Source organism: Thamnophis elegans, chromosome 13, assembly GCF_009769535.1.
Source record: "Thamnophis elegans isolate rThaEle1 chromosome 13, rThaEle1.pri, whole genome shotgun sequence".
Classification (NCBI taxonomy): domain Eukaryota; kingdom Metazoa; phylum Chordata; class Lepidosauria; order Squamata; family Colubridae; genus Thamnophis; species Thamnophis elegans.
In genome coordinates this window covers 12,725,419-12,752,614 of record NC_045553.1, presented here as the reverse complement: position 1 = coordinate 12,752,614, position 27,196 = coordinate 12,725,419, and the positions used below count along the sequence as shown (strand labels likewise).

The following is a 27,196-nucleotide window of genomic DNA, read 5'->3' as shown; positions in this document are numbered from 1 at the left end:
ATAAGTAAGTGTTATGTCAAAGCCCCTGGTATGGCCAAATATGGGAGGGAGCATACTGCTTCCCTTTTGCCTTTCAGCTCCACCCTAGGAGTCTTCTAGGTTAATACAACTGCCTAACATGTAAAAATAGCCCAGGTTCAAATCCCAGTAAGGGTATGGCTAGCTGATGAGAGCTAAATAGCTTGAAATAGATCTATACTAGTCTCCCTTTATTTATTTATCAGTGCAAATGCTATACATATATATATATAGAGAGAGTAGCCTTTAAATGAGTCCACATCGGAGTTGTTCTGGCTTCCTTCATTTGGTTCAGGTCTACAGATATCAAAGCGTTAAGAGTCCTACGAGATCCTTAAACAACGACTTAATTTTGCCATCTTGGAAAACAGAGCATCTTCATGATGGCAAGAAAAGGCATCTTGATGAGAACTTGGAAGAGTTTCTAGAGATTCCCAACCTCCGAATAAAGGCTAGGAGAAGTGTGCAGCTAGGATAATCCCAAGGATAACAATCAAGAGAGTGACACAAATTAGCATGAACATCAGTTTCTGCAGAGAGAGGGGAAACTAGGATTAGCTCATCCCCAAACAGTGATGCACAGATGTATAAAAACCAAAGATGTGAATTAACAAAATAACAGAGCTGGAAGGGACTTGGGAGGCCTTCTAGTCCAACCCCTGCTCAGGCAGCAAACCCTATACTGTTTCAGACAAATGGTTGTCCAGTCTCTTCTTAAAAACATCCAATGATGGAGCACCCACAGCTTGTGGAGGCAAGTTGTTCCACTGGTTAATTGTTCTCACTGTCAGGAATTTTCTTCTTAGTTCTAGGTTGCTTCTCTCCTTGATAGGTTTCCATCCATTGCTTCTTGTCCTGCCCTCAGCTGCTTTGGAGAATAGGTTGACCCCTCTTCTTTGTGACAACCCCTCAAATACTGGAACACTACTGTCATATCTCCCCATGTCCTTATTTTAATTAAACTAGATCAGTGTTTCCCAACCTTGGTGACTTTAAGTCCTGTGGACTTCAACTCCCAGAATTCCCCAGCCAGCTATGCTATGCTATGCTATGCTGGCTGGGGGATTCTGGGAGTTGAAGTCCACAGGACTAAAGTCACCAAGGTTGGGAAACACTGATCTAGATACACCAGAATGTTTTCTCAACTTTCTGCTCCACTCCAGAATTTAACAAAATAATAGAGTTGGAAGGGACCCCTAGTCCAACCCCCTGCTCAGGCAAGAAACCCTATACCATTTCAGACAAGTGGTTGTCCAGCCTCTTTTTAAAAACTTCCAGTGTTGGAGCATTCACAACTTCTGGAGGCAAGTTGTGATTAATTGTTCTCACTGTCAGGAAATTTCTCTTTGGTTCTAGGTTGCTTCTCTCCTTCATTAGTTTCTTGTCTGGTGCTTTGGAGATAATTTGCCCCCCTCTTCTTTGTGGTAGCCCCTGAGACATTAAAAGACTGCTATCATGTCATCCCTAGTCCTTCTTTTCATTAAAATGACCTACCCAGTTCCTGCAACTGTTCTTTGTTATGTTTTGGCCTCCAGTCCCCTGATCAACCTTCGCTGCTCTTCTTTGCACTCTTTCCATTTTGGCATTTTCCATCATAACAATACAGAGGTGAGCAATTTCAAAGCAAGGAGGAACAGGGTAGCCAACTGATCTAAAGAGTGCTCTCTGTCCCAAAAGATCTGCTGAAATCAAGCACGCCTACATCAGGAGGGGATTACAGACAGTTGATCTTAATCCTCAATCTCCCTTCATCCCGTCCTCTTCAATAAACTGATGAAAAACTCTCTGTAAAAGCTCAAACGTCCATCTTCCAAGCCTCCAAAAAAAAAAAAAAAGAAGAAAGGAAAGCAGAACAAAACCAAATGGGTTTTAGCACACAAGACATGCAAAACAAAATACTTAAGAGGCCATTAGCCACTGGAGGTCTACGCCTCTGTGCAAAATCTGCCTTTTTCTTTGCTGTCAGACAGGCTGGGAAGAAGGCAAGCATACAGACCACATCGCAGGGAGAAGACACAGATTACAGTTTTAGAAAAAGGTTAACAGGCGAGGCCAGCTGGTCAATTAGTACTTACTGAGAGGTAGCAGGGAGAGTTGCTCACGGACAGTTATCTAAGCATCATGGCACCCCAACGGCCAAGCCAATTATTAGAGCCAGGAGAGCCAACAGCACCAGCACAATAATGACAATAATCCATTTTTTCTGCCAAAGGAAAACAAGACGGATTGTTTTCCGTTAAGGTTTTCTTTTCCTTTCTTTCTTTCTTTCTTTTTTTTTTTTTTTGAGTTTTCGAAATGGAAATGGGAGTCAATTCTCAACAGGCAGGAGGGAGGATCTCGGATACAGCGGCTGGGCCTCAAAATTAGTAGGCATCCCTCGACTTACAACTGTGCTTTTAGTGATGGCTGAAAGTTACAACAGCACTGGGGGTGGGGGGGTGGGGGAAAGACTTACAACCGTTTTTTGCGGTTAGGATGGTTGATGCATCCCCCCCCATTCACCTGATCAAAATTTGGCCACTTGGCAACCGGCGTGTATTTACGATCGTGGTATCGTCCTGGTGTCAACCCTGAAGCTGACCTGACCGAAGCCATTTCGGAGCTTCAGCATTGCCACACTGGAGTGGAGAGATAGGGAGGGAGGGGGGAAGGGGGAAATAGAGATAGCTGGGATTTTGTAGTCAAAACAAAATACTTTCTCTTGAGAATCAAGGACATTCTCACACCTGGTCGGAGGAAGGAGGAGTGATGTCACCATACAGCCAGACGGCAATTTGATTGGACCATGTGACTGATGGTTTGGGGAAGGGGAAAAACTGTTACTTTCAATTAGGTGAAAACCGTGGGAACCTTCAGAGTCGGTTTGCACCAGAAATGTGCCAATATGATATATCCAAATAAAACTCTTCTTTGAGGAATCTACCTGCCTTGGGAGTTTTGTTCACTATGGGTGTATTACTTGGGAACCCTGACACCCGGGAGGTCACGTGATCACTATTTGCGACTTTCCTGGCTGGCGTCCGACAAGCGAAGCCAGTGAGGAGGGCGGGGGGAGGGTGGATTCGCTTAACGATTGAATGGTTCGCTTAACAGCTGTAGGGATTCTCTTAGTCATGGTGGCCAAAAGGTCATAAAGTCAGGAACGACTCAAACCGCCACTCTCAGAGACAGAAATTCAGCTCCCCGTTGAGGTTGTAAGTCGAGGAGTCTCTGTAAATGCTGGAAGGATTGTGGCACGGGAAGGACTGCGGTGGGTAAGCAAGACAATAGACAATATATTAAAAGAAAACATTTGAGAAACAACTGGCCAGGGCTTCTCCATGGTAAAAACTTACTCTACGAGCTTTACTTTGGTATTTGACGGCCTTCTTGGTCTCTTCCTTGGCGTGTTCTACGTAATCCACGGCGTTCATCACGTTCTTCTCGATGCTGTTGACCATTTCGCCCTTCAGGGTGAAAGCCAGAAACACACAGAACAAACAATCAAAGAGCAGAAATGGGCCATGAATGTCACCTTCTGGAATCCTTTTGACAACCCCAGAATGGAGATGACACCCCGTTGGAATCAAGGATGGGATTATTACATGAAGGATGACCGACGGTTATGAGGGCATTCGCAGAAAACTGAGATGCAAATGTTAGGCTGGCTTTATTCATTCATTCAAACGTTAGAAGCTTTCCTGCTTGTTGAAATCACATCAACAAGCAGGAGGGAGGAAAAATAAAAGAGAGGAAAAACAGAAAGCTGGATTGCAAAGATGAACGTTACCGTATTTTTCGGAGTATAAGACACACCTTAGTTTTTTGGAAAGAAAATAAGGGGGAAAAATTCTGCCTCTGCCAACCAGCATCCATGGTATTCATCTGGCTACCGTCCTTAGCAAACAGCCTGGTCAGCTTCAGCACATTAGTTCGCCAGTTGTGAGCATGCACGTGAGCTCGCTTCACACGCATGTCCCTCTTTGGGGCTGAAATGCAGCTTCTAAAACACAGGTGATCATCGCAGGGAGCTCCTGTGAGCAAAGCAGGCAAAGCACGGAAGCGGCCAGACAAGGCAGCAGCTGTTCCGGGTTGCCATTTTGACCTCTGGCCCTCATATTTTCAGTCTCCAAACCCTCCATTTGAGACCCATTCAAGGTTGAGGGGATCACCAAAGCACATTGGTGCCGATTGGTGCCCAAAAGTGCAATGCACAGAGACCAAAAATAGGGGGCGCGGAGACCTAAAGCGCGATGCACGGAGGCAACGACCAGTGTCATTGTGCTCTCGCGATCTCTGCAACCTTCAACAGGTCTCAAGCGGAAGCATTTAGAGCAGGGGTGGGTTCCTGCCAGTTCTAACCTCTTCTATAGAAGAGGTTCCACAAATCTGCAGTGCCGTTTAGAAACAGTTCCAGTTCCCTACCCGCACCCATCCGCACATCATCAAGATGAAGAGCGAGAGGAATTCTGGGAGTTGAAGTCCACAAGTCTTAAAACTGTCAGGTTTGAACACCCCTGGTTTTTTCCCCCCTAAAGCGTTAGGGGTGCAAGGATCTTGTAACTTGACAGCTTTAAGATTTGCGTGGTTCAAATGCCAGAGTTTCTGAGCCAACATGACTGGAGGAGGAATTCTGGGAGTTGAAGTCCACAAGACTTAAAGCTGCCAAGTTTGAACACCCCTGGGTTTTTTTTTCCCTAAAGGGTTAGGGGTGCAAGGGTCTTGTAACTTGACAGCTTTGAGACTTGCGTAGTTCAAATGCCAGACTTTCTGAGCCAACATTTTGGTTGCTAAGCAAGAATGTTGTTAAGTGAGTTTCACCACATTTTAGAAGTTGCCCACGCCCACCCAGTCACATGGCCGGCAAGCCACTCCTACCCGGTCACATGGTCAGCAAGCCACTCCCACAAGGCAGACCACACCTACAGAAGAGGTTCTAAAAATTTTTGAAACCCACTACTGGTTCAGAGGCTGGAAACGCGAGGCGCAGAAGCCAAAAACGCAAGCCATGGAGGGGGTGATGGTCTGTGGCATTCCCTACAGCCTGAAACAGGTATAAAATGTGACACACGGAGGCTGAAGAGCTACATTCGAAGTATAAGACACACCAAAATTTTCACCCTCTTTTAGGGTGGGAAAAAGTGTGTCTTATACTCCGAAAAATACGGTATTTTATTTGTAGAGATTGCTCACTACAGACATTCTAATAGGGAGTGGAAGTCCACACGTCTCCACATTGCCAAGGTTGGGGAAAAAAAACTGGTCTACATAAATTCCCCATCCGCTTGATGAGAACAGCAGGAGCTAAAATGAAGCCCATTTGACTAACCACAGTCAAATCTACCTCTATTAAAATGCCGGTGTATGCTATTAATGTGGATTTGATGAAGCAATTTGGTGAATGGCGTGGGAAAAAGATGAATGTATTACAGAAGAGTTTACCTTTTGTTGTCCTATCCAGCAGCAGATATGATTAGGCAGCAATAAACAGCAAAACGTTTAAAAAGCTCATTACAACATTCACTTCCATGCCTTTTTCAAGAAAGGAACTTAAAAAAAGGTTCAGCTCATGACAATTCAGACTAGTAGCATGACAGTAGGGAAACTAATTTCATTCTGTGCTAAAGGATGAAAAATATTTGTAAGTGCACGGGATAATTTAGATAATGTTGGGAGGAAAGCTTTCTGAGAGAAGAGAATTCAAAAATGATTTTAACTCCCATATAATGGTTTCCCAAGAAACAGCCATAGCCACGAGCACCCCTAAGAAATCTTTTTCAATCGGAAAATACTATTTGGAATTTTTATCTGATTTATTGCCACCTAATGCACATGGAAGGGGTGGGGTGGGGAATCCAAAGAAGAAAGGTGACACTTATTCTCCCGATTGGCTGGATTTTCATGGAAAGTCTTCTCAAATAATTTTATAATAATCGCTCTTAGCGTTATAACAAAGTCCTACCTGCCCCAGAAAACATCATTCAGTCACTTGACTTTTATGCCACCAAAAAGTCTTGATAGTTTACATTGAAAATACAAAATGGGTATTACCAAATAAACAGAAAAAAAAAATTAAAAGCACCCAGTAATGATCAAGAACAGGTTTTTTTTTTTTAAAAAAAAGATGCTTTAGCAAAACTAGGAAATGAAACAAACCAATCACACACACTGTCTTTAATTTCTAGGTCACCCCCATTCTTACCCTGACAAGCCACATATAATGGTTATTTTGTCCATACTCATCTGAGAAGTACTCAACTGCAGGAGAGAGAGGAGAGAGAGAGAGAACGATGGAACAACAGATAGAACGATAAAATGATGTAGTTAGATAGAATGATAGAACAGACAGAACGATAGAGATGATTGATATAGAGATTAGATATAGATAGAGTAGAATGACAGAACGATAGATGAGAGACAAAGAGAAATAGATGATAGAGCGAGAGAGGGAGGGACAGAGGAGAGAGAGAGAGAGAATGATGGAACAACAGATAGAACAATAGTATGATAGAGATAGAATGATAGAACAGATAGAACGATAGATGAGATAGGTAAGATAGATAGATAGATAGATAGATAGATAGATAGATAGATAGTAGATAGATAGTAGATAGATAGATAGGTAGGTAGGTAGGTAGTAGGTAGGTAGGTAGGTAGTAGATAGATAGATGGATGAGAGACAGAGAGAAAGGATAAATACAATAGGATAAGATATAGGTAGAATTGTTTTGCACCAATGTTTCACAAATGACACAAGTGTTATAAATGTGACGAGCACACTGTGTCCATGATTCAAGGTCTTTTTCTAAAATTACCTGCTATTATTGTTTTCCTACTGAATAGAGAACTGGGAAGGGTGCCAAGCCAGTATATCCTATTTTATATGTGACTCCATAGCTACTAAGCTGGTGCGATTTGCTTAGAATTGGGATTCTACCATCTTATTACGCCATTTCCTGCATGGCAAGGCCAGTCGTTTAATAACAACAAGTTATTATTCCAGCATGGTTCTACCTAACAAAGCACCATCCACGTTATACTTGAGGATGCAAAGACTCACCTGAACCTCCACGAGCATCGCCATGTCCATGAACATTTCGTGCAATTCCTGTATGCTCGATTCCAGTTTTATAATGTCTTTATGACGCGACTCAATTTCATCGAGGGCTGCTCTGGTCAGCTTGGTGTCCAAAATGATCTTTTGAGATGTCGGAGGAAGGGACAGACACAAAAATAAGTACACTTATAAATTTCCTTTGATAGAAGAGAACTTGTAGACATTTGGGTTTTAATGTGATTTGCTTATATTTCCACAAAAGTCTTTTAGGACCCAAAAGATCAAATCTGCATTGAAGTCACTTTGATATGAGCCGTGGGCTAATTTATAAAGCAAACAAACTAAACTAAACTAAACTTTTAAGTCAACAAATGCAGATTTTTTTAAAATTATTTTTTATTTTGCAATTTCCTTTGTTATATATAAAATTTCCATATCACAATGGCAATGTACTCTCTGGGTACAATCTCTTTTAAATGCAGAAAATAAACCTTATACACACAATAATTGTAACCGTCATTCTCAAAGTCTATTCACCATGATCTTCACTTATCCTTGTAAAAATTTCCATTATTTAATTAAACACTCTATTGTTGTAATAATAATAGTTATAATAATAGTTATTATTAACTATAATTAGTTAATAATATCAAACTTTATAAATGTCACATTTGTAACCATTACTCCTCTGTCTATTAATCATGTTTACTTATTATAATTATTCAATATTCATTATTTAATTACACATTTTTATTTACATATCCTCCTTGATTTTAAATTGCTAACTTCTGCTTCTCTTTTCTAACCATTGATAAACTAATTCCCAAGTTAAAAATATCCTGTTTCCTCCTTATCCTTAATTTTCAATGTTAATCTATCCAGTTCAGCACATTCTAATATTTTCTTTATTAAGTTTTCCTCTGTAGGTATATTTTCATTTTTCCAATTTTGTGCATACACAATTATCGCTGCTGTTATTATATTTTTCGGGTAGCTTACCCAACAAGAACATCTATGGCTTTAGGTCTATTTGCTGTTTTATCATTCCTTCTAGCCACTGCTTTATTTTTAACCAATATTTTTTTTGCCATACTCAGGCCAACAAACGCAGATTTGAAATACGTACGTCCGAAGTGAAAATGGAAAGATTGCCGCTTTCCAACATTTCTTCCAGTTCTTCGTCTGTGGTGGTTTTTCCAGCTAGTGAAAAATGAGAAGAAAAAACTGTTCTCGCAAGGTCCTCCCCCTTTTCCCTAGCATTATATTTTTGCTATAACGCATTGGCAAGATGGGGAGGGTTCTTCAGGGTAGGAGAAAATTAGCAAGGAAAGATCACTTACTTATCTCCAACTGACGGCGTATCTGGTCCTTCGTGCGTTCCCGGAAGACGGTTTGAGTTCCGTTATACATTGTCATAACATCCACAAACTTCCGGGTCAACACTGAATGCTAGAAAGGGCAACACGCCAAGGAGTTTTGCAGAAGTTAGAGAGTTCTCTTTTGTAGCAAAGGCCTTTGCAGACATTACTGAAACTGATAAGTCAGTTTCAGTAACTGACTGATAAGTTGCAGAAGTTTATTGAAAGGAGAGATCCAATGGGTAGAAGGAATGGCCTTGAGGAACAGACGAAAGAGCCAAGACCAAGACACCAGTTGGATAAAAGAAACCTCAGTCTAGGGCAGAAATGTAATCTGAGAAAGTGTCTCATACATGACCAAAGCCCTCACCCCCCTCCCATTCATGAAGATAAAGAGAGGGAGGACATACAAACCTGCAAAATTCTGTTAATATAACCTTAAGTCAAGCCCTAAACCCAAGAATAGCACGTGGCAATTCTTCCAAGCTGATGTTTCTGAATCCATAGAAAGAATCTTGCCAAACTAAAGTACTCTAACTATCTACATCAAGTATATACTATTAGGGAGGGGTTGTCTTCACCCTTTTTCTCTAACATATAATATCCAGGGTGAGTTGTCGTTTACTCTTCTTGGGAATGCAGATTACACGCGTGTTTTATGTCTGGTAAACTTGCAAGATTCGTTTTTCTCGCCGTGTACATGTATACATCTGAACTAGACTGTGTTATTTCTCTCTCATATGATATACCGTATTTTTTGGAGTATAAGACGCTCCTTTTTCCTACAAAAAAGAGGGTGAAAATCTGGGTGTGTCTTATACACTGAATACAGCATTTTTGGCCTCCCGAAACCCTACCCCCTTTACAAAAAGGGTCTTTGCAGAGCCTTAAGGAGGCTTCCAGAGTGCTCATGGGGGCTGGGAGGGTAAAAATGAGCAAACAACGGGCCACTTTTTCCTTGTTTTTGCCCCCCCCCCAGCAACATTCTATAAGCCTCCTTAAAGGCTATGCACGCCCTTTTTTTTGACAAAAGACAGGCTGTTTTTTGCTCCCCCCCCCCGAGCCCCCAGGAGCACTCTACAAGACTCCTAAAGGCTATGCGTGCACTTTTTTGACAAAAAAACGGGGCTGTTTTCACGAAAAACAGGGCATTTTGGGAGGTCTGCAGAGTGCAAAAACTTTTTTTTAAAATTTGCCTCTTCAAAATCTTGGTGCATCTTATACTCGGGTGTTATACGCCAAAAATATGGTATGTGGATACATATTTGGGTACGTGCATAATATTGTATTTATTTATATTGTCATCTTCATGTAGTGTATATTGGAGGTGGTGACCCTTTAAGAGCTGTAGGCAACAAAATTTCATTTTAATGTACGCCGCTTAGTGTACATTGAAAGTGACAATAAAGTTATTCTGTCTATTCTAAATCTAAGTCTATTCTCTGTCTGTCTGCCTGCCTACTTACTACCTATATCTTTTATTCAATTCAGTTTATTACTGTCATAGACCAGAACAAATAAAAACACTCAATAAATATACAATTAAAAATTCTAGAATAGAATAATAAACAACAGGTAAAATCGATGTTAAAATCTAGCCTGTCAATTATACATGGTCTAACTATACTAAAAGTACAACCCCTAAACTGTGTGGCCTGTAGTCAGTTTATTAGTAAAAGGGAAATTAGTTTTCAGTCTTCCCTATAACAATGGGTCACACTAAGAATGATAGACTATATCCAACAGGGCTGCTTGTTTAGACAATTCAGCAAAGACTATTGTCTGCTTTTTAACAAGAGCCTTGATACTCTTTTCAATGCCACACTGGACACCGCGGAAGAGGAGGAAGCAAAAACGTCTCACCACGCCCTTCCTCCTGGGGAGATAAGCAAACTCAAGATGCAGTATGCAACTCTCTTCTGCCTCCTTCTCTTTGAAACTGGGCCAAACAAAAGGCACGTCATGAGTTTCCTTTCTTCTCTCAAGGAATTTCTAAACAATACCTCTCCCCCCCCCAGCAAGGGGTCTCTCCTCTTTTGACAGTGGTTTGCCAAGACTGACTTTCCTTTGCTACGTGTACCTGTGATTTTCGTATCCGGACATCCGCGGAAGTTCGGTTAATGTTCTCCTCTCGGGCTAAATTTTGTTCCATGGCTGTGAAACAGACAAAACTGTCTCAGAGATGAAAGTCATTACCCCTCATCCATCCATCCATCCATGACTGTAACTTTATTGCTTGTATCCTTATGATTTATATTGATATTGTCTCCTGATTGCTTATTTGTACCCTATGACTATCATTAAGTGTTGTACCTTATGATTCTTGATGAATATATCTTGTCTTTTTATGTACACTGAGAGCATAGGTATCAAATTCCTTGTGTGTCCAATCACACTTGGCCAATAAAAGAATTCTGTTCTGTTCTATTCTACTCTAATTCTAATTCTATTCTAATTCCATTTCCATTTCCAATCCATTCCATTCTATTTCCATTATTTCTATTCTATTCTATTTCCATTTCCATTATTCTATTCTATTCTATTTTCATTATTATTCCTATTCTATTCTATTTCTATTATTTCTATTCTATTCTATATTTCTTGTTCTTTTCTATTCTATTTTCTCCTTCCTTCTTTCCGCCTCCTATTCTATTTTATTCTATTTTCTCCTTCCTTCTTTCCTCCTCCTCCTCCTATTCTAATCTATTTCCATTATTTCTATTCTATTCAATTCTATTCTATATTTCTTGTTCTTGTCTATTCTATTTTCTCCTTCCTTCTTTCCTCCTCCTCCCATTCTATTCTATTTTCTCCTTCCTTCTTTCCTCCTCGTTCTGTTCTGTTCTATTCCATCCTATTTTATTCTGTTTCTATCCATCCAAAATTAAATTCTAGGTTCACAGACATGAGAATTTTTTCGAAATCCTTTAAATAACCCTTCCCATGCCTGACTATTTCCTGAGTGGCCACAAAACTAGCCTATACAGTTGAATTAAACATTGTGTTTTCTTCTGAAACTTTTCTTTTCTTGGATTTATCCATGGTTGGCCTCCTGGGGTTTGAAAACCTCAATAAATCACGTGCCAGTGGGTGTCGCACATTGGTGGTTGTGATGCATATTTTGAGCGACAGGGAGCCACAGCAGAGGATGAAAGAGCCACATGCGGCTCCAGTTGCTGACCTCTGGCTTAGAGGACAAGCACGGTTGGGCTTGGTTAATAATGGGATGGCTCCTGGATTGGGGCCTAAGGACAAAAGTGGAAGCAGTGTGCTCCGTCCCATATTTGGGTAGACCAGGTTGCCCTGATAGATTGTTCACACAGGAAAAAACAATACTTCCTCTGGTATAGCTGACGAAGCGAGGAGAGCCTGTGGCTTAGAGGTTAATACATCTACCTAATATACAAGGAGCCCGGGTGTGAAACCCTGAAGGGTATGCTTAGCTGATAAGAGCTAAATAGCTTGAAATAGACCTGTACCAGTCTCCCTTTATTACTTTGTCGGTAAATATAAATTCAACAAAATGGGATGGGAGAACGCCAGCCAATAGCATACCATATTTTTCGAAGTATAAGACACAGCTTCTCCCCCTCTCAAAAAGGGTGAAAATCTGGGTGCGTCTTATATACTGAATACACATTTTTGGCCTCCCGAAACCCCACCCCCTTTGCAAAAATGGACGTGCAGAGGGTTTGGGAGGCTTGCAAAGTGCTCCTGGAGGCTGGGGAGAGCAAAAACGAGCAAAAAATGGGCTGTTATTTCTGCCCCCCCCATCCCCAGGAGCACTATATATGCCCCCCAAAGCTATGCATGCCCTTCCACCCCCTTCCAAAAAAAAATAAGGTGTGCAGAGCATTTGGGAGGCCTGCAGAGTTCAAAAACCTTTTCTTTTTAAATTTACTTCTTCAAAATCATGGTGCGTCTTATAGTCCGAAAATATGGTAGCTGACAGTGAAGATTCCCCACCTCACCCCCAATTTTCACGCTGTAAAATCACATAGAAGGCAGCCCACACAAAAATCTACATCGACCTGTAGCAAAGATACTTTTTTCTGCACGTTCGTAAAAATGCCTATACAGTGTTATGTTTCACTGCTTCGGTGCTTTTATTTTTTGCTCACAGTTAGGGTATACTTACACTTCAGTTTAGCACGGATGATATTGGCTGTTTTTCTGATTTCTTTGTTCAATTCTTCGAGTTCTTCCTTCGTTTCTATAACAAAAGGAGAAATGGAAATTCTGCTTAAGGGCTCAGTATGATAGAAAATGCTTCCCAAACAAACATTGTCCGCCTCCTACTGAATACACAATGATGTTCCCATCATCGTCCTCTTTTAACAACCCCATAATCCCTTGCAGGGGTGGAGTCTAGGCAACTGAATGGAGCTGACTGGCCAGATGCTCTTCTTGTCGTCAATGCAGAGTTTTTGTTCAGCATATATCTCATTGTGCCCAGAGAGAGAAATATCTGCCTCTAACTAGGATTGAACTCAGTCTCCTGATTGTGAGACAAGAGCTCCACCTCTAGGCCAACCACACCACTCAATGATGTTCCCGTACAGGGTCCTGGAATGAGGGAATCTCTGAACTAGGATGGACAACATCAGGGAGTCAAGAGTCCACACAAAATCTGGTCAGCATGAAATTGGCGCTAAAATCTCAAAGAAATTTAAGAAGGGATGGACTTAAAGCATTGGTGGGAATGTAACAACTCTAGGCTGATGACTCCCTTGACTCCTCCACCAGGCTCTGTCTGTCCTTCCCCTATACATGTTTTCCATGGGTGAAGAGCAAATGATGACCCGGCCCTAAATTCTGTCCCATGTCTCAACTTCAGTTCTGATTGCTTTTTCTCTTCTGCTATTGAAGGACAAAGACTCTGAAGTTCTGAAGTTGAAAAGGGTTATCAAGGTTGCACCCTGATCAATCAATTCATTTTAGATGCTGCCCCTGTAAGCTGCTCAAAATCCTACCTGGATTTTCATAATAAAGCTCCTTCTGGAGCTCTCGGCACCAATACAAACAAATCAGAGGAAGGATTTCCACCCACCAGCTCTTGCAACTAACGGAAATCTGTTTCCTTTTTCCTGTCCAAAAGAATTCAGCTTTATCTCCCAGCACTCTTCGACTGGAATTCACAAGAAGCATCCTTTCTCGTCCAGCCATCGATCAGTTGATCAACAGCAAGAATTTACAGGCAAGGATAACTCTATGTATTACATATCTTGAAGCACAACTGCAAACTTTTTTTTAATTTTTACTCTTTGACTGATGATTAGAAAGCCAGTTTGGTCTAGTGGTTAAGGCAACAGGCTAGAAAACGGGAGACCATGAGTTCTAGTCTTACCTTAGACACAGAAGCCAGCTGGGTGATTTTGGACCAACCACCAGGAGATTGTGAGTTCTAGTCCTGCCTGAGGCATGAAAGCCAGATGGATGAATTGGGTCAATCACCAGGAAATTGTGAGTTCTAGTTCCACCATAGGCATGCAAGATGACTGGGTAGCTTTGGACCAATCAACTAGGAGACTGTGAATTCTAGTCCCGCCTTAGGCATGAAAGCTGCATGGGTTACTTTGCGCCAATCACCAGGAGACTGTGAAGTCTAATCCCGCCTTAGGTATGAAAGCCAGTTGGATGACTTTGGACCAATCACCAGGAGACAGTTAGTTCTAGTCCCGCCTTAGGCATGAAAGCAGGGTGGATGGCTTTGGGTCAATCACAAGGAGACTGTGAGTTCTAGTCCCACCATAGGCATGAAAGCTGTCTGGGTTACTTTGGACCAATCACCAGGAGGCGGTGAGTTCTAGTCCTGACTTAGACATGAAAGCCAGCTGGATGACTTTGGACCAATCCCCAGGAGACAGTTAGTTCTAGTCCCCTTAGGCATGAAAGCCGGGTGGATGGCTTTGGGCCAATCACCAGGAGATTGTGAGTTTTAGTCCCACCATAGGCATGCAAAATGACTGAGTTACTTTGGACCAATCACCAGGAGACAGTTAGTTCTAGTCTCACCTTAGACATGAAAGCCAGCTGGATGATTTTGGGCCAATCACCAGGAGATGGTAAGTTCTAGTCCTGCCTAAGGCATGAAAGCCAGCTGGGTGACTTTGGCCCAGTCCCTCTCTCTCTCTCTTAGCTCAACCCACCTCACAGGATTGTTGTGATGAGGAAAATAAGAGGAGGAGGATGTATTCACCACCTTAATTTATTTGTAAACATAAGAAAGGCAGAAATACAAATAAATGGATAAATAAAATATTCCCAATGTTATAGAGTCCTCTGCTGAGCCATTAAATGAATCCAGCAGATTCCCAGTGCTGACTTCCCTCCTTTGTTCTTAGGGTGCATATATAAAGTATTTGAACTTGAAATTTCTATACAGTCCCTATACATTTATGACGCTTTGCATGCGGTAATTATAATTTCAATTCATTATACAGGAGAACAACAGCAGTGCTATTACACTTAAAAGAACCACAAACATCCATTTTGTTTGTCCCTTCGCAACCCTCAGTCAAACAGCCGTACCAAGCACGGCTGGCATGGCACTGGAGACCTCTGTATACTATATTTAGCTCATTTTATACATGAATCCAAGAGCAGGGAGCTAAAATTAGTCCACAATTATAAGTGCTAGAGAAAACAAGTGGATTTTTAAAAGCTGACGATAATGGGATGCGGTCTTGGTATACCGTATTTTAATTCTTCCCAAAGTGAAGAACTATTTTCTTGGAAGTAAGGCTTAGAGATTTTAATGGAACACAATTCTTGTGTTCCATCTATTAAGTATTTGAGTGGAATAGTGTAGAAATAGCTCATAATTTTGATTTTTTGGGAATTGAGTCTTTGACCATACACTCATCAGAGACAACACCCCCCCCCCCAATTCACACACATACACACAGAGTAAAGTCTCAATTTAATAGCCTAATTAAGAGCCCAATTATCTGTTCACAGTATGTTATCCACTGGTCATTTCACATCATTCATAGTGACTCTATGTCAACACAACACAAATTTCACCTGTTGCCTTTGCTGCCCATTGCATCGTGATCTGCTAAATTGTGGTTTTGCTGTTTTTCACATCATTCTTTGCAGTTATTTTCCCCCCGCCAATGGGATATCCTCTGGATTTCTACGCCAGCATATGAATTTGTATGAATGGCCAGTTAGCAGGACTAGGAATTGACAAGAAATAAACAGGACTACAAAGCCAATAGAATTGAGTCCTCAGAAAGGTGGCAGGTCGGCGGTTCGAATCCCTAGCGCTGCGTAACGGAGTGAGCTCCCGTTACTTGTCCCAGCTTCTGCCGAAATCAGGTAAAAAAATGCATGTAGAAAAATAGGGACCACCTTTGGTGGGAAGGGAACAGCGTTCCGTGCGCCTTCAGCATTTAGTCATGCTAGCCACATGACCACGGAGAACTCTTTGGACAGCATTGGCACTTCAGCTTTGAAATGGAGATGAGCACCGCTCCCTAGAGTTGTGAATGACTAGCATATATGTGCGAGGGGAACCTTTATCTTTATGACATTATAAATTGTGATGAATTCTTTAAAAAAAAAGATGCTAGTTCTAATAGATGCCATAAGCCATCACTGTGACTTTCCATGCAACGTAGATGTTTTTAAAATGTGTTTTTTTTTTTTTAAAAAAGGAACTTTTAAAGAAGAGATTGGACATCCATTTGTCTAGAATCGTAAAGGGTTGGACTAGAAGACCTCTGAGGTCCCTGCCAACTCTGTTATTCTGTAATTTTGTAACCTCAGCCATCATATTTAAACAGTTGCACAGAGATGGAAAAACTTACTATCTTTTGGATGTGTGGCCGAGAGAATAACGCTGTGTTTCTTCCTCACTTCTTCTACAACATCTGAGATTTTGGAGATATATTTCCTAACTTCCTCGACCTTTGGAAGAGCAGGAAAAAGACATCAATAGGAAGCAGGTTTAAATTGACAAGATGGTTAGCACTCTACTGTAGAGGATAGGTGGCATCCAAGCTGATTCAATCAATCAATCATAAATGCAAACAGTTCTTGACTTGCAACAGTCCATTTAGTGACCATTCAAAGTTACAACAGCCCTGAAAAAAGTGACTTAGGAAAGTTTTTTTTCATACTTACAACCCTTGCAAAATCCCAGGGTCACCTGATCAAACTTCAGATGTTTGGCAACTGGCTCCTATTTACGATGACACTGCTAAGCAAAGTCAATGGGGGAATGGAAGGATTTATAATCCTTGCAGACAGCTGGTCATTTGCTTTTAGAGAGTCATTTGTGCTTCAACAACCCTCTAAAAGGATGCAAATGCCCAGATGTCTGCAAGGAGTATAAATCCTTCCATACCCTACCATCCAGTCAGAGCTGAAGAAGCTTCTTGGATGAGAATCAAAACGTCTTCAAAAGAAAAGAAAAAAACAAGAAAGTTCAGTTGCCTCTGAAAAAGCATCTTTGGGACAACCATGACCTGGAGGGCTGAGAATCTCTACAGACTTTTAGCTATGCAATTTGGGAGGAACAACCTTTGAATAGTGTGGGAGGAGGAACGGATTTCCAGAGGAAAAATTGCAGACTACAGGAACCATTTGCACCACTCAGGTGACCCTGAGGACACAGATAAACCTCCAAGTGGCCTCAATGACCCTCTAAAAGGATGCAAATGACCAGCTGTCTGCAAGGAGTATAAATCTTTCCATTCCCCACCACCCTGTCAAAGTTGAAGAAGCTTCTTGGATGAGAAGTGAAAAGTCTTCAAAAGAAAAAAAAACAAGGAAGTCCAGTTGCCTCTTGAAAAAGCACCTTTGGGATACAGAACTTTGTGGCTCGATTGTGGTCGCAGGTCAGGGACTAGCCCGTAACAAACAAGATTCTGTAGTAAAGTGGAGAAAAGTTGGAGTGTAACCCTGACATGTCACCGAGCGGAGCAATTTCTTGGGGGTAGATAAACATTGGGGACAGTCGTCTCAGAGGTGCTTTTATTTTTTTTAGAATTTTTTTTATTTTTTATTCTCTTACATAGCATTTTAAGTATACATTCACATAATAGTTATTCTTCTTTACATTTTTCGTTCTTATACATTTATTATTTCAGTTAATAGGTTATAATATACAATTTGGGTTGCTTTGTTTACCATCTCATCTGTCTGTTTTAACAGGACCTCATTTTCCCTTTCTTTTCTCCCTCCCTCCCTTCTCTACTTCCTCCTTCCTCCTCTCCTTCCCCTTCCTTCTTACCACTTCCCTACTCCTACTCTTCCTCTTCCCCTTCCTACCCTCTCTCCTTCTCTTTCTCTCCCTTCCTTCCTCCTCTCCTTCCCCTTCCTTCTTCCCTTACCTCTCCCCTACTCCTACTTTTCCTCTTCCCCTTCCTACCCTCTCTCCTTCTTTCTCTCCCTCTTCCTCCTCCCTTTTCCCCTTCTTTCCTTCCTCCTTCCTTCCTTCTTACCTCTTCCTCCTACTCCTTCTCCTTCCTTCTTCCTTACCTCTCCCCTACTCCTACTTTTCCTCTTCCCCTTCCTACCCTCTCTCTCTTCTCTTTCTCCCTTCCTCCTCCTCTCCTTTCCCTTTCTTTCTTCCCTTACCTCTCCCCTATTCTTCCTCTTTCTACCTCTTTCCTTCTCTCCCTTCCTCCTCCTCTTCTTACTCTTTCTTCTTTCCCCCATCTTCCTTTCTTTCTCTCCTCCTCCCTCCCTTTCTTTTTCAATTATTGTCAGTGTATATTTCAAAAGTCAGTTTATGTTTCCTTGGGATGGTATTTCCACAAACCCAAATATAATTTGGATATTATTTCTTATTCCCTTACCTTCACTAATCTATCCTAACTATATTTCCCTCTTTAGTCTCACTCTTAGATATATACTTATATTAATATTTTTTCTGTTTTCCCCTTCTCCTCCCACCACCCACCCCCTTTCCATTTAACAGTGCATCTTCTGGATTCTATATCTTATTCCTACTTTCTTTCTAGTTTCCTTCCTAGCCAATCATAAAATCTTCCCCATGAAGTATTCCGATTCCTCTTTATCCTTTTTTCATCTCTACACAATCTAATCTTTTTATTATCTCTTCATCTGTTGGTAGCTTATTTAATTGGGCAAATACAATTCTCGCTGCTATAGTTATATGTATAATCAATAATCCTCTTTCTTGAATTTCTCTGGGATAATACCTAGTAAAAATATCTCTGGTCTAAATTCTATTTCTTGTTGTAACATTTTCTTTAGCCATACTCTTATCTTAGCCCAATATTTCCTTGCTTCTGCACATGTCCCAAAAGTGCTTTTCAAGAGGCAACTGGACTTCCTGGTTTTCCTCTGAAGAGCTGAAGAAGCTTCTTGGATGATAAGTGAAAACATCTTCAAAGAAAAACCAGAAAGTCCAGCTGCCTCTTGGAAAAGCACCTTTGGGACAACCACGACCTGGATGACGGAGAAGCTCCCTAGACATTGGGGACAGTCCCTAAAGCGTTGGAAGCCACGTGTACCCTTGTCTGGCACCCACGAGGGATTACAAAACTCAGGGGAATCTGCCAAACCACCTGAATGTAGTTTCTGCTGCTTGAGAGTCTGCACTGCTATTTGTCTCAGGGCAAATCCAAGGCAAAGCCATTACAGGTAGTCCTTGACTTACAGCAGTTCATTTAGTGACCATTCTAAGTTACAACGGCACTGAAAAAGGGGACTTAGGAGCATTTTTTGCACTTGCAGCATCTTGGTCTGACCTAGGCTTCACCAAAAAAGCACGAGGCAGAGTCCTGGTCCCGACAAAAGCCCTTTAATTAAACGATTGTGAATTCCTCTCATTCACATTCAGAAAGGCCTGGCAAACAGTCCTTCAAAGAAATATTTATGACCACAGACCTTATCTATCTTGGAAAGCTGTCATGTAAATGTTTTCCAAATGAGGTGCTGTGCAAGGAAAGGCTGAGCACAGAGTCTCTGAGATTCACGGACAGATCTTTACACTCCTAAACCAACAGATTGTTTCCTGCAAACTCCCCTCCCCTTTCACTCCTCTTTAATTTCCTCTGGGAAGGGTCATTCATCGTCCTCCTGTGGCTTTACTCCCAAGTTGACCCTGATTTCTGAGCTGTTCTTTTCTTCTGGCAGCTCCATGCATGTGCACAGTGGAACAGGCTCCACCTGTTCCTCTGCCTCACTGCTGTCTGATTCCAAAGGCAGCTGGTAGTGTCAGATGGCCCTGGCCCTCTTTCTGCCTCCGACACAGAGCCCTCATCAGAGCCTTCCCCAGACTCTAGGACTGGCCCATGTTCTTCCCCAGCCTCCTCACTGTCCGAATTTGCTGCCAGCTCTGTTGGCTGCTGGCGGGCCACAACACATCCCCATGGTCAGGTGATTTGCATTTGGATGCTTGACTACTGACTCACATTTATGATGCGCAGCATCCCGGAGTCACACGATCCCTCTTCTGACAAGCAAAGTCACTGGGGAAACCAGATTAACTTAAGAACTATGTCACTCATTTAAGAACTGCAGTGACTCGCTTAACCAATGTCTCACTTAGCTAGGTAAGATAAGAAAAGTCGTAGAATGGGGCAAAACTCACTTAACAAATGTCTCACTTAGCAATATACATTCTGGACTCAAATGTGCTTGTTAAGTTGAAGACTACCTGTATTTTTCCTATTTTCTTGAGAAACATTACACACTCTGAAACAACCAAACATTTTGGATGCCAGCTAGCCCACAAAAAGAGTAAAGGAAGTCCTCAATTTCCATTTAGTGATCATTCAAAGTTACAACAGAAAAGAAAATATTAAATATTTAAGTATATATTCAAGAGTGAGACATAAAGGATGGGAAAAAACATAGGATAGATTAGTGAAGGAAAGGGAATAAGAAATGATACTAAACTATATTTGGTTTGCGCAAATACCATCCGAAGAAAACATTAACTGAGATTTAAAAGAAGCCTATAGCAACAGAAAAAAAAGGGAGAGAGAGGAGAGAACGAGATGAAGAGGAGGGAAGTAAGAAAGAGTAAGGAGAGGAGGTGGAAGGGAGAGAAAGAGAAGAGAGAGGGTAGGAAGGGAGTAGGAGTAGAGGAGAGGTAAGGGAAGAAGGAAGGGAAGGAGAGGAGGAAGGAAAGAAGTAGAGAAGGGAGGGAGAAAAATAAGAAAATAAGATGGTGTTACAACAGGTGGAAGGGATAGTAAATAAAGCAACCCAAACTGTATATTATAACCTATTAAATGAAATAAATGTATAAGAATGACAAAAGTAAAGAATCACAATTATGTGAATGTACACTTACAATGGTATGTAAGAGAATAAAAAATAAAAAAATTGGTGAAAAAAAAAGTTACAACTGTACTGAAAAACAACAACTTAGGACTGTTTTTCACACTTAACAACCATTGGAGGATCCCACAGTCGGGTGATTAAAATTCGGATGCTTGGCAACTGGTTCATATTTATGACGGTTGCAGTGATCCCTTTTTGCGACCTTCTGACAAGCAAAGTTAAATGGGAAGCCAGGTTCACTTTGCAACCGTGTCACTCGCTTAACATCTGCAGTGGTTCGCTTAACAACCGGGGCGAGAAACATTGTCAAATGGGGATGGACGGACTGGGACTCATTGGATAACCGTCTTGCTTAGCAACAAAAAGGTGGGGCTCAATTGTGGCCTTAAGTCGAGGACTCCCTGCATTAAGAAAGCTGCTTCCGGCAACTTTGTAGATTTTTACCTGTAGGAAAAAGTCTTCCATGTAATGGTCGCTTTCAACGACAACTGTTGCTTCTCCATCTTCGTTTTGAGTGCGCTAAAAGAAGCAGAAATATTTCTCCGTGTGAGTAATCCTTTTTTCAAAAGCTACAAGTACAAGATTAGGTAAACCGAGCTCAAAAACTGGACTGCCGTCTATCTGAAATGGTCTCCTGCTTGATCAGGGGGTTGGATTAGAAGACCTTCAATCCCTTCCAGCTCTATTCTGATTAATGATTCATGGCGATGGCTTGTAACACAAGTTAGACTAGTAAAGATCGGAAGCTCTGGTCAACCCAACCTTTTTCTCCTTTCCACTGACTGCTTGTTTCCCTAATAAAATTATAATTGATGCCTTTTCCTGCTGTTAAAAGATGGGTGACAAAAAATGCCATTCATGAATCGGCTGTGCCTTCTGCGTCTTCTCATTCTTTTATGACTCATTCATAAGACAAAGGAGAAGCTTTTCAAGCCAGAAACAGGCACACAACGGAAATATTTGTGCACCAAAAACTTTCCTATGTGATCCTTGGAGAATAAATTAAGCCTTTTCCCCACCAATTAAGAAATCTTTCCTAGCTATTTCGCTAAAAGTCCAACCTGACTTATGCCTGCACTGGGAGACAAAACTCACTAAAATCGGTGGGATGCTTTCACAATTACACACCTTCTTCAGAATTTCACTTTCAGCTGGTCACGATTGCTTTAGGAGAACATCAATTAGAAGAAAAAGCTGATCTAAATTCCAACAAGACCTCCCATCTTTCCCAATGACCCGAGAAGTGAATCTGCTATGGAGATTCTCAGTCATGCAGGTCATGGTTGTCCCAAATTACTTTGTCAAAAGGCAAGTGGATTTTGTTTTTCCTTGAAGACGTTTCGCTTCTCATCCAAGAAGCTTCTTCAGTTCTTCTTCACTTTCAATCAGAACTGGAGAAGCTTCTTGGATGAGAAGCAAATCGTCTTCCAGGAAAAACACAGAAAGGTTTTTTCGTATTTTTCTTACATATTGGTCTTCTAAAAGCAAGTGCGAGCAGCTCGCAGTGAAATTCTGAACGTTGAATGCAGCTCAAGGTGTGTTCATTGTTGAAAGCATTGTGGAATCAAATATAACAACCCATTTTCCTGCGTTGAAAGTTGCTGAGGTTAAGCAAAAAGGCTCTTTAGTTCTAAACACCTTCCTTTTCCTTTTAAAGCTTCTTTGTTGCCTCAGGAAGAGATAAGAATGAGAGGAAGGAAAACATATCACAAGCGCACAGACACACACAAATATCCAGTTGTGACGATACCAAAAAAAAAAAAGTAGCCAGAGGAATACTGATGGTATTGTTCTTGCAAATTACCTTGGACAGCACAAAAGGAAAGCAATGTAAACATTCCAACAGAACCACAAGCTGCCTATCACGCGTAAAAAGTTAAAACAATAATTTTAATATTACGCTCTTTCTGGATAGCCCACATTTCTGCAGAGAAGTCTTTTGCTTACGTAAAAGTTAAAAAGTTGAGGTTTCATGTTATTGCCTTTGGACGTTGTGGGGGCTTCATCACTGGAGGCTTTCAAGAAGAGACCAGACTGCCATTTGTCAGAAATGGTGTAGGGTCTCCTGCTTGGGAAAGGGGGTTGGACTAGATGATCTACAAGGTCCCTTCCAACTCTGTTAATCTTTTAAATCTGTTAAACCTTATGTTACTACACCGAAAAGAGTTGGAAATCAATGCCTCTTCTTTTCTTCCCCCCCCCCTACCCTATATATTTCTCTTTTTTCTTCCTTTTCCTCCTCTATTTTACCTTTATTTATTTTTTTTATATTTTTGTACTTTGTGTTTGGATAAAATTTTGATACGAGTGTCTTTTTTATTGTCTTTGAAATTAAGAAAAAATTCTTAATTGCAAGTGTTGGCGGGGGGGGGGGGAGATCACCTTTGTCTCATTACTGCTTGGGAAAAGAAAGGCAGGAAAAAATTATTATTAATTTATATGCTTGCCCGGCTCTGGATTCTTTGAAATGCCTTATTGCTCAACAATAATGGAGAGGCAGTGCTGAGCTTTCTTCCCTTTCTAGGAAAACAAATTAAGATGAAAAACTGGGATCGGGTTAAACTTTTCCCAGCCAGAAACTGATCTCAAAAAGGCACCCACTGGCAGACCAAATCCTTCAAACAATTAGGTGGCAGAAATACTACTGCAGAAACCTCTGAATTAATCGCATGGTGCTGTTAGTAGCAGTGAAATCAATGAGGAAGGCACTACTACTACAAAAAATGGACGCCCTACTCCTGAAAAACTACCGTATTTTTCGGAGTATAAGACGCACCTTCCCCACTCCCCCCAAAAGAGCATGGAAATGTTGGTGCGTCTTATACACTGAATACAGCCATTTTTGGCCTCCAGAAGCCCCGCCCCATCCCATTTTTGAGAAAAACTGTCCGTTTTTCACCAAAACAGGGATGTTTTTGTCCTCCCTGGCCCCAAGGAGCCCTCTGCAGGCTTCAGCAGGGCGGGAGTTTGGGAAAAATGCCCCCGTTTTTGCCTTCCTCCAGCCCTGCTGAAGCCTGCAGGGTGCTCCTGGGGCCGGGGAGGACAAAAACTTTTTTTTCTTACTTACCTGTTCGAAATCTTGGTGCATCTTATACACCGGTATAGTCCGAAAAATTTAGTACTCAATTACGATGATAATAAGAGAAAAAGGGTGTCAAAAACCTCAAAAAAAAAAAACCATTACGCAGAAAACATGGCTGTATCACGTACAGATACAGGCATTCAGACGTATGCACAAACATACACTCTAGGGTAGTGCTCAACTTACAGCAATTCGTTTAGTGACCGTTCAAAGTTACAACAGCACTGGAAAAGTGAACGTTTTTCACACTTACGACTGTGGAAGCATCCCCATGGACAAGGGATCAAAATTTGGATGCTTGGCAACTGATTCATATTTATGATGGTTGTGATGTCTGGGGGGGGGGGGCGTCAGGTGATCCACTTTTGCGACCTTCTGACCAGCAAATTTAGTGGGGAAGCCAGGTTCACTTAACAACCGCATGACTCACTTAACAGCAATTCACTTAATAACTGTGGCAAGAAAGGTTGTAAAATGGGGCAAAGGTCACCTTAAAATAGAATAAGAATAGAATCGGATAGAATAGAACAGAACAGGAATGGAACAGGAATAAGAATAAGAATAGAATAAGAATAGAATAGAATTCTTTATTGGCCAAGTGTGATTGGAGACACAAGGAATTTGTTTTTGGTGCATAGGCTTTCAATGTACATACAGAAAATAAAATACATTCATAATCCTGGGCTCCATTGTGCTCATAACTCAAGGACTACCTGTAGATACATGCCTCTATATGGCAGGTATAGCTTAAAATAAATATTTTTTTAAAGGCACAATCTATCCTTCTCTTCAAGAGAACTCAAAATAGGTCAGAAGATTGAAATTGCAATTAAAGTATTAATTAGATATATTAAATACAGGCACGGACCAATAACTGCGCACGATTGATGCAAGGTTCTTTCTTTAAAATAACACCGACCCACATGGCTGCCCAAACTCTATCACGCCCAAGGTTTTGAAACTGCTAATTTCCATCAGTCTAACACAGCTAACAAAGGAGGGAGAAGGCTTCGGTGTTTTTGTTCTGAGTTGTTTGTTCACCCTGATTCTTTGTATCTTCCCAGCGAGTAGCAAAACAAATTTGCAATGTTTTCAAAACACCGGTTCATTTTACACAAACTTTTTTTGCTGAAACGGTAGATTGCCTGGTACCGCGACACAAATGCTCGCATTTTTATTAGGCAACTTTGCTTTGCTCCCTTTTAAAATAAAGCAAATGAGCAAAAAACAATGCTTCCAGAAAAAAAAAAGGCAGCCACTTCATGCAAAAAAAAAAAAAATAGGCTTTTTTTTTTAAGGAAAAGGGTTAATAAGGCTAGATTGCCAGCTGGTAGGAAACACATCTCTCACAAAATTCCTCAACCTTGAATGGGGGCGTTTGCTTTGCCCAGCTGTTTTTTTTTTTAAAAAAATTATTATTTGAATATTTGATTTGGTTTCAACCAAAGGCTGTTCTGAGCTGGCCGCCCTCGGGGTGACGAGAGCCTTTGGGAGACAAATGTAAAAAAATTCAGAAAGCTTCATTGGCACAAAAACACCCCTGGGCTAGGTAATGTAATGCCACCCAGGGATGGGGGGGCATATATAAATTTAATTTATAAATAAAATAAGGAGGATGGGATTGTAGAAAGCGGCTCTTTTTCTAAAAGGCGTGCCACCAGCTTCCACATCGTCCTGTGTTCTCCATCCCCCGGGAAGACGTCGCCCACCTTCTTTGCAACGGGCGCCAGGTTGCAGCAGGCAAGGATGCTGTCGCGCATCCTTTAATTGGCCTCCCCCCCTCCCGGAGGGGGCTGTTCCTGCCTAAGGGTCACCCTCCCTCCGCCGCTGCCTCCTCCTCCTCAGTCTCTCACCGATGCCAGCTCGGCCAGACGGTCCCTCATCCTGGCGGAGCTCCTCCAGCCGGTTCTCCCCGGGTGTTTCTGCTGCTCCTTGCCCACCTCAGGCGGTCCCCGGCTCCGGGAGGCTCCAGCGGCGGCACAGCGCGGTCGCCGCCTCCCCGCTCGCCGATGCCAGGGCAACCACTGCCCGTCCGCCGCCCAGTGCGCAGGCGCAGGCGTCGCCTCCCGTTAGAAAGCCGAAGCGGGCAGAGGGGACCGAGGGAGGGGTGTGGCCGCTTACAAAGGAAGGGCGGAGTTATGCAAATGTAGAAGTCTGGTCCAAGCCGAAAAGGCCGGGCCGACAGAACTCGTATTAAGAATCACTGAGGGAGCAAGAGAGGGGGTGTGACCGCTTATAGAGGAAAGGCGGAGCTATGCAAATATGGCGTGTAGTCCAAGTGAAGAGGGGAGTGGCGAGGGACCTCGTATGAAGATCCTTATGTGGAATATCACAACAGGGACCAAGGGCGGGGCTGTGGCGTTAAAGAAAGGGCGAGGCTATGCAAATAGGTGTTCTATACAGACGAAGGAGCTCATATAAAGATCGTTGTGAAATGCTAGAGAGATGTACAGGGACTAACGGATGGGGCGTGGCCGCCTACACTAGAAAGGCGGAGCTATGCAAATTGGTTATTTAGTCCAGGCCAGGAGGGGTGGCTAGGGACCACATTAAAATCCTTATTAGAATATTAGAGATGCTTTTTAAAAAAAACCCTAACATTTCAATCTTAAAAAAAATTTAATGCCCATTGTATGTTTTTTTAGCTTTTCTATCTATTTAATTCCCCCTATTTTAATCACCTTGTAGGACTTTTTACTTTATTTTTATCATATTATAAGATATCCAGAGTGCTTGTATCAATGAGATAGGTGGCATAAAAACTGAATAAATAAAAATATTCATGTTATGACCTAGGTGTGTGATTTGTTTGAGCACTTCTCCACCCTTTGCACTTTTAAAAAACTTTCTTTTTTATCTTTTTATTCAATGGTTGGATACCTGTGCTTCGCTATGGAATTAAGTGATCAGGCTTGATAAATTGACAGTTAAAGCTTGAACATTAATGAGTAGTTATGATCAGCCTCTCCTCTTCCCTTCTCTCCCTCAGGCTTGCCCCAGTGATCCTCATCCCAGCCCGTAGGTTGGATGAGTCACACGCTGGCCACACCTACGCCCAAGTGGCTGTTGGAACAGTGTTCTTTTCAGCTGGGGAGGGGAGTAGAAAGTCTAACTGCTTAGCATCAGACCATGTTAATAACAATATAAGAAATACTAATGCTCTGATTGTCATTTCGAAAAATCCTTTCTTAGCGGGCACCTAGAAGCCAAGAGGAATATACGTGCCAAATCTCAAGTTTGTAGGCTTTACAGTTCTGGAGATTTTATGATGAAGCATAAGTGGTGTTTCGCTTTTAATATATAGAAAATAAATAGATTGGGGTTGACATTAAACATTTAGCAAAACCAAGCAGATGGTTCCGGTTTCTTTTCTCATTTCTAGAGAAATCAGGAGAAGCAGTGAGGAAAAAATAAGCTTACAGGTGAAAGTTT

At 41.7% G+C, this 27,196-nt stretch overlaps 1 protein-coding gene across 2 annotated transcripts; it reads right to left on the bottom strand.

Moving 5' to 3' along the window:
* Positions 1–209: 209 nt before the first annotated feature.
* Positions 210–25,815, bottom strand: STX2 (syntaxin 2). Of its 2 annotated transcripts, none has more exons than XM_032229986.1 (10): positions 25,618–25,815; positions 21,127–21,201; positions 16,227–16,326; positions 12,551–12,625; positions 10,493–10,566; positions 8,395–8,503; positions 8,181–8,254; positions 7,058–7,195; positions 3,354–3,464; positions 210–548 (listed from the first exon to the last, which is right to left on the bottom strand). In XM_032229986.1, exons 1-10 carry the CDS (start codon positions 25,645–25,647, stop codon positions 471–473), a joined length of 864 nt encoding a protein of 287 aa, XP_032085877.1. In that variant the 5' UTR covers positions 25,648–25,815; the 3' UTR covers positions 210–470. The 2 variants fall into 2 exon arrangements, with proteins under 2 accessions (XP_032085877.1, XP_032085878.1); XM_032229987.1 differs by lacking the exon at positions 210–548 and adding an exon at positions 1,538–2,221.
* Between the last annotated feature and the right edge of the window lie 1,381 nt (positions 25,816–27,196).

What these genes read in the sequence shown, in the direction of transcription:
- STX2 (XM_032229987.1), bottom strand. Translation starts at nt 25,647, where the DNA reads ATGAGGGACCGTCTGGCCGAGCTGGCATCG. An exon ending in TTTCCATTTTCACTTCGGAC is followed by an intron (nt 7,196 to 8,180) that starts GTACGTATTTCA and finishes ACATCTCAAAAG; the next exon opens with ATCATTTTGGACACCAAGCT. An exon ending in ACCAAAGTAAAGCTCGTAGA is followed by an intron (nt 2,222 to 3,353) that starts GTAAGTTTTTAC and finishes TTCCTTTGGCAG; the next exon opens with AAAAAATGGATTATTGTCAT.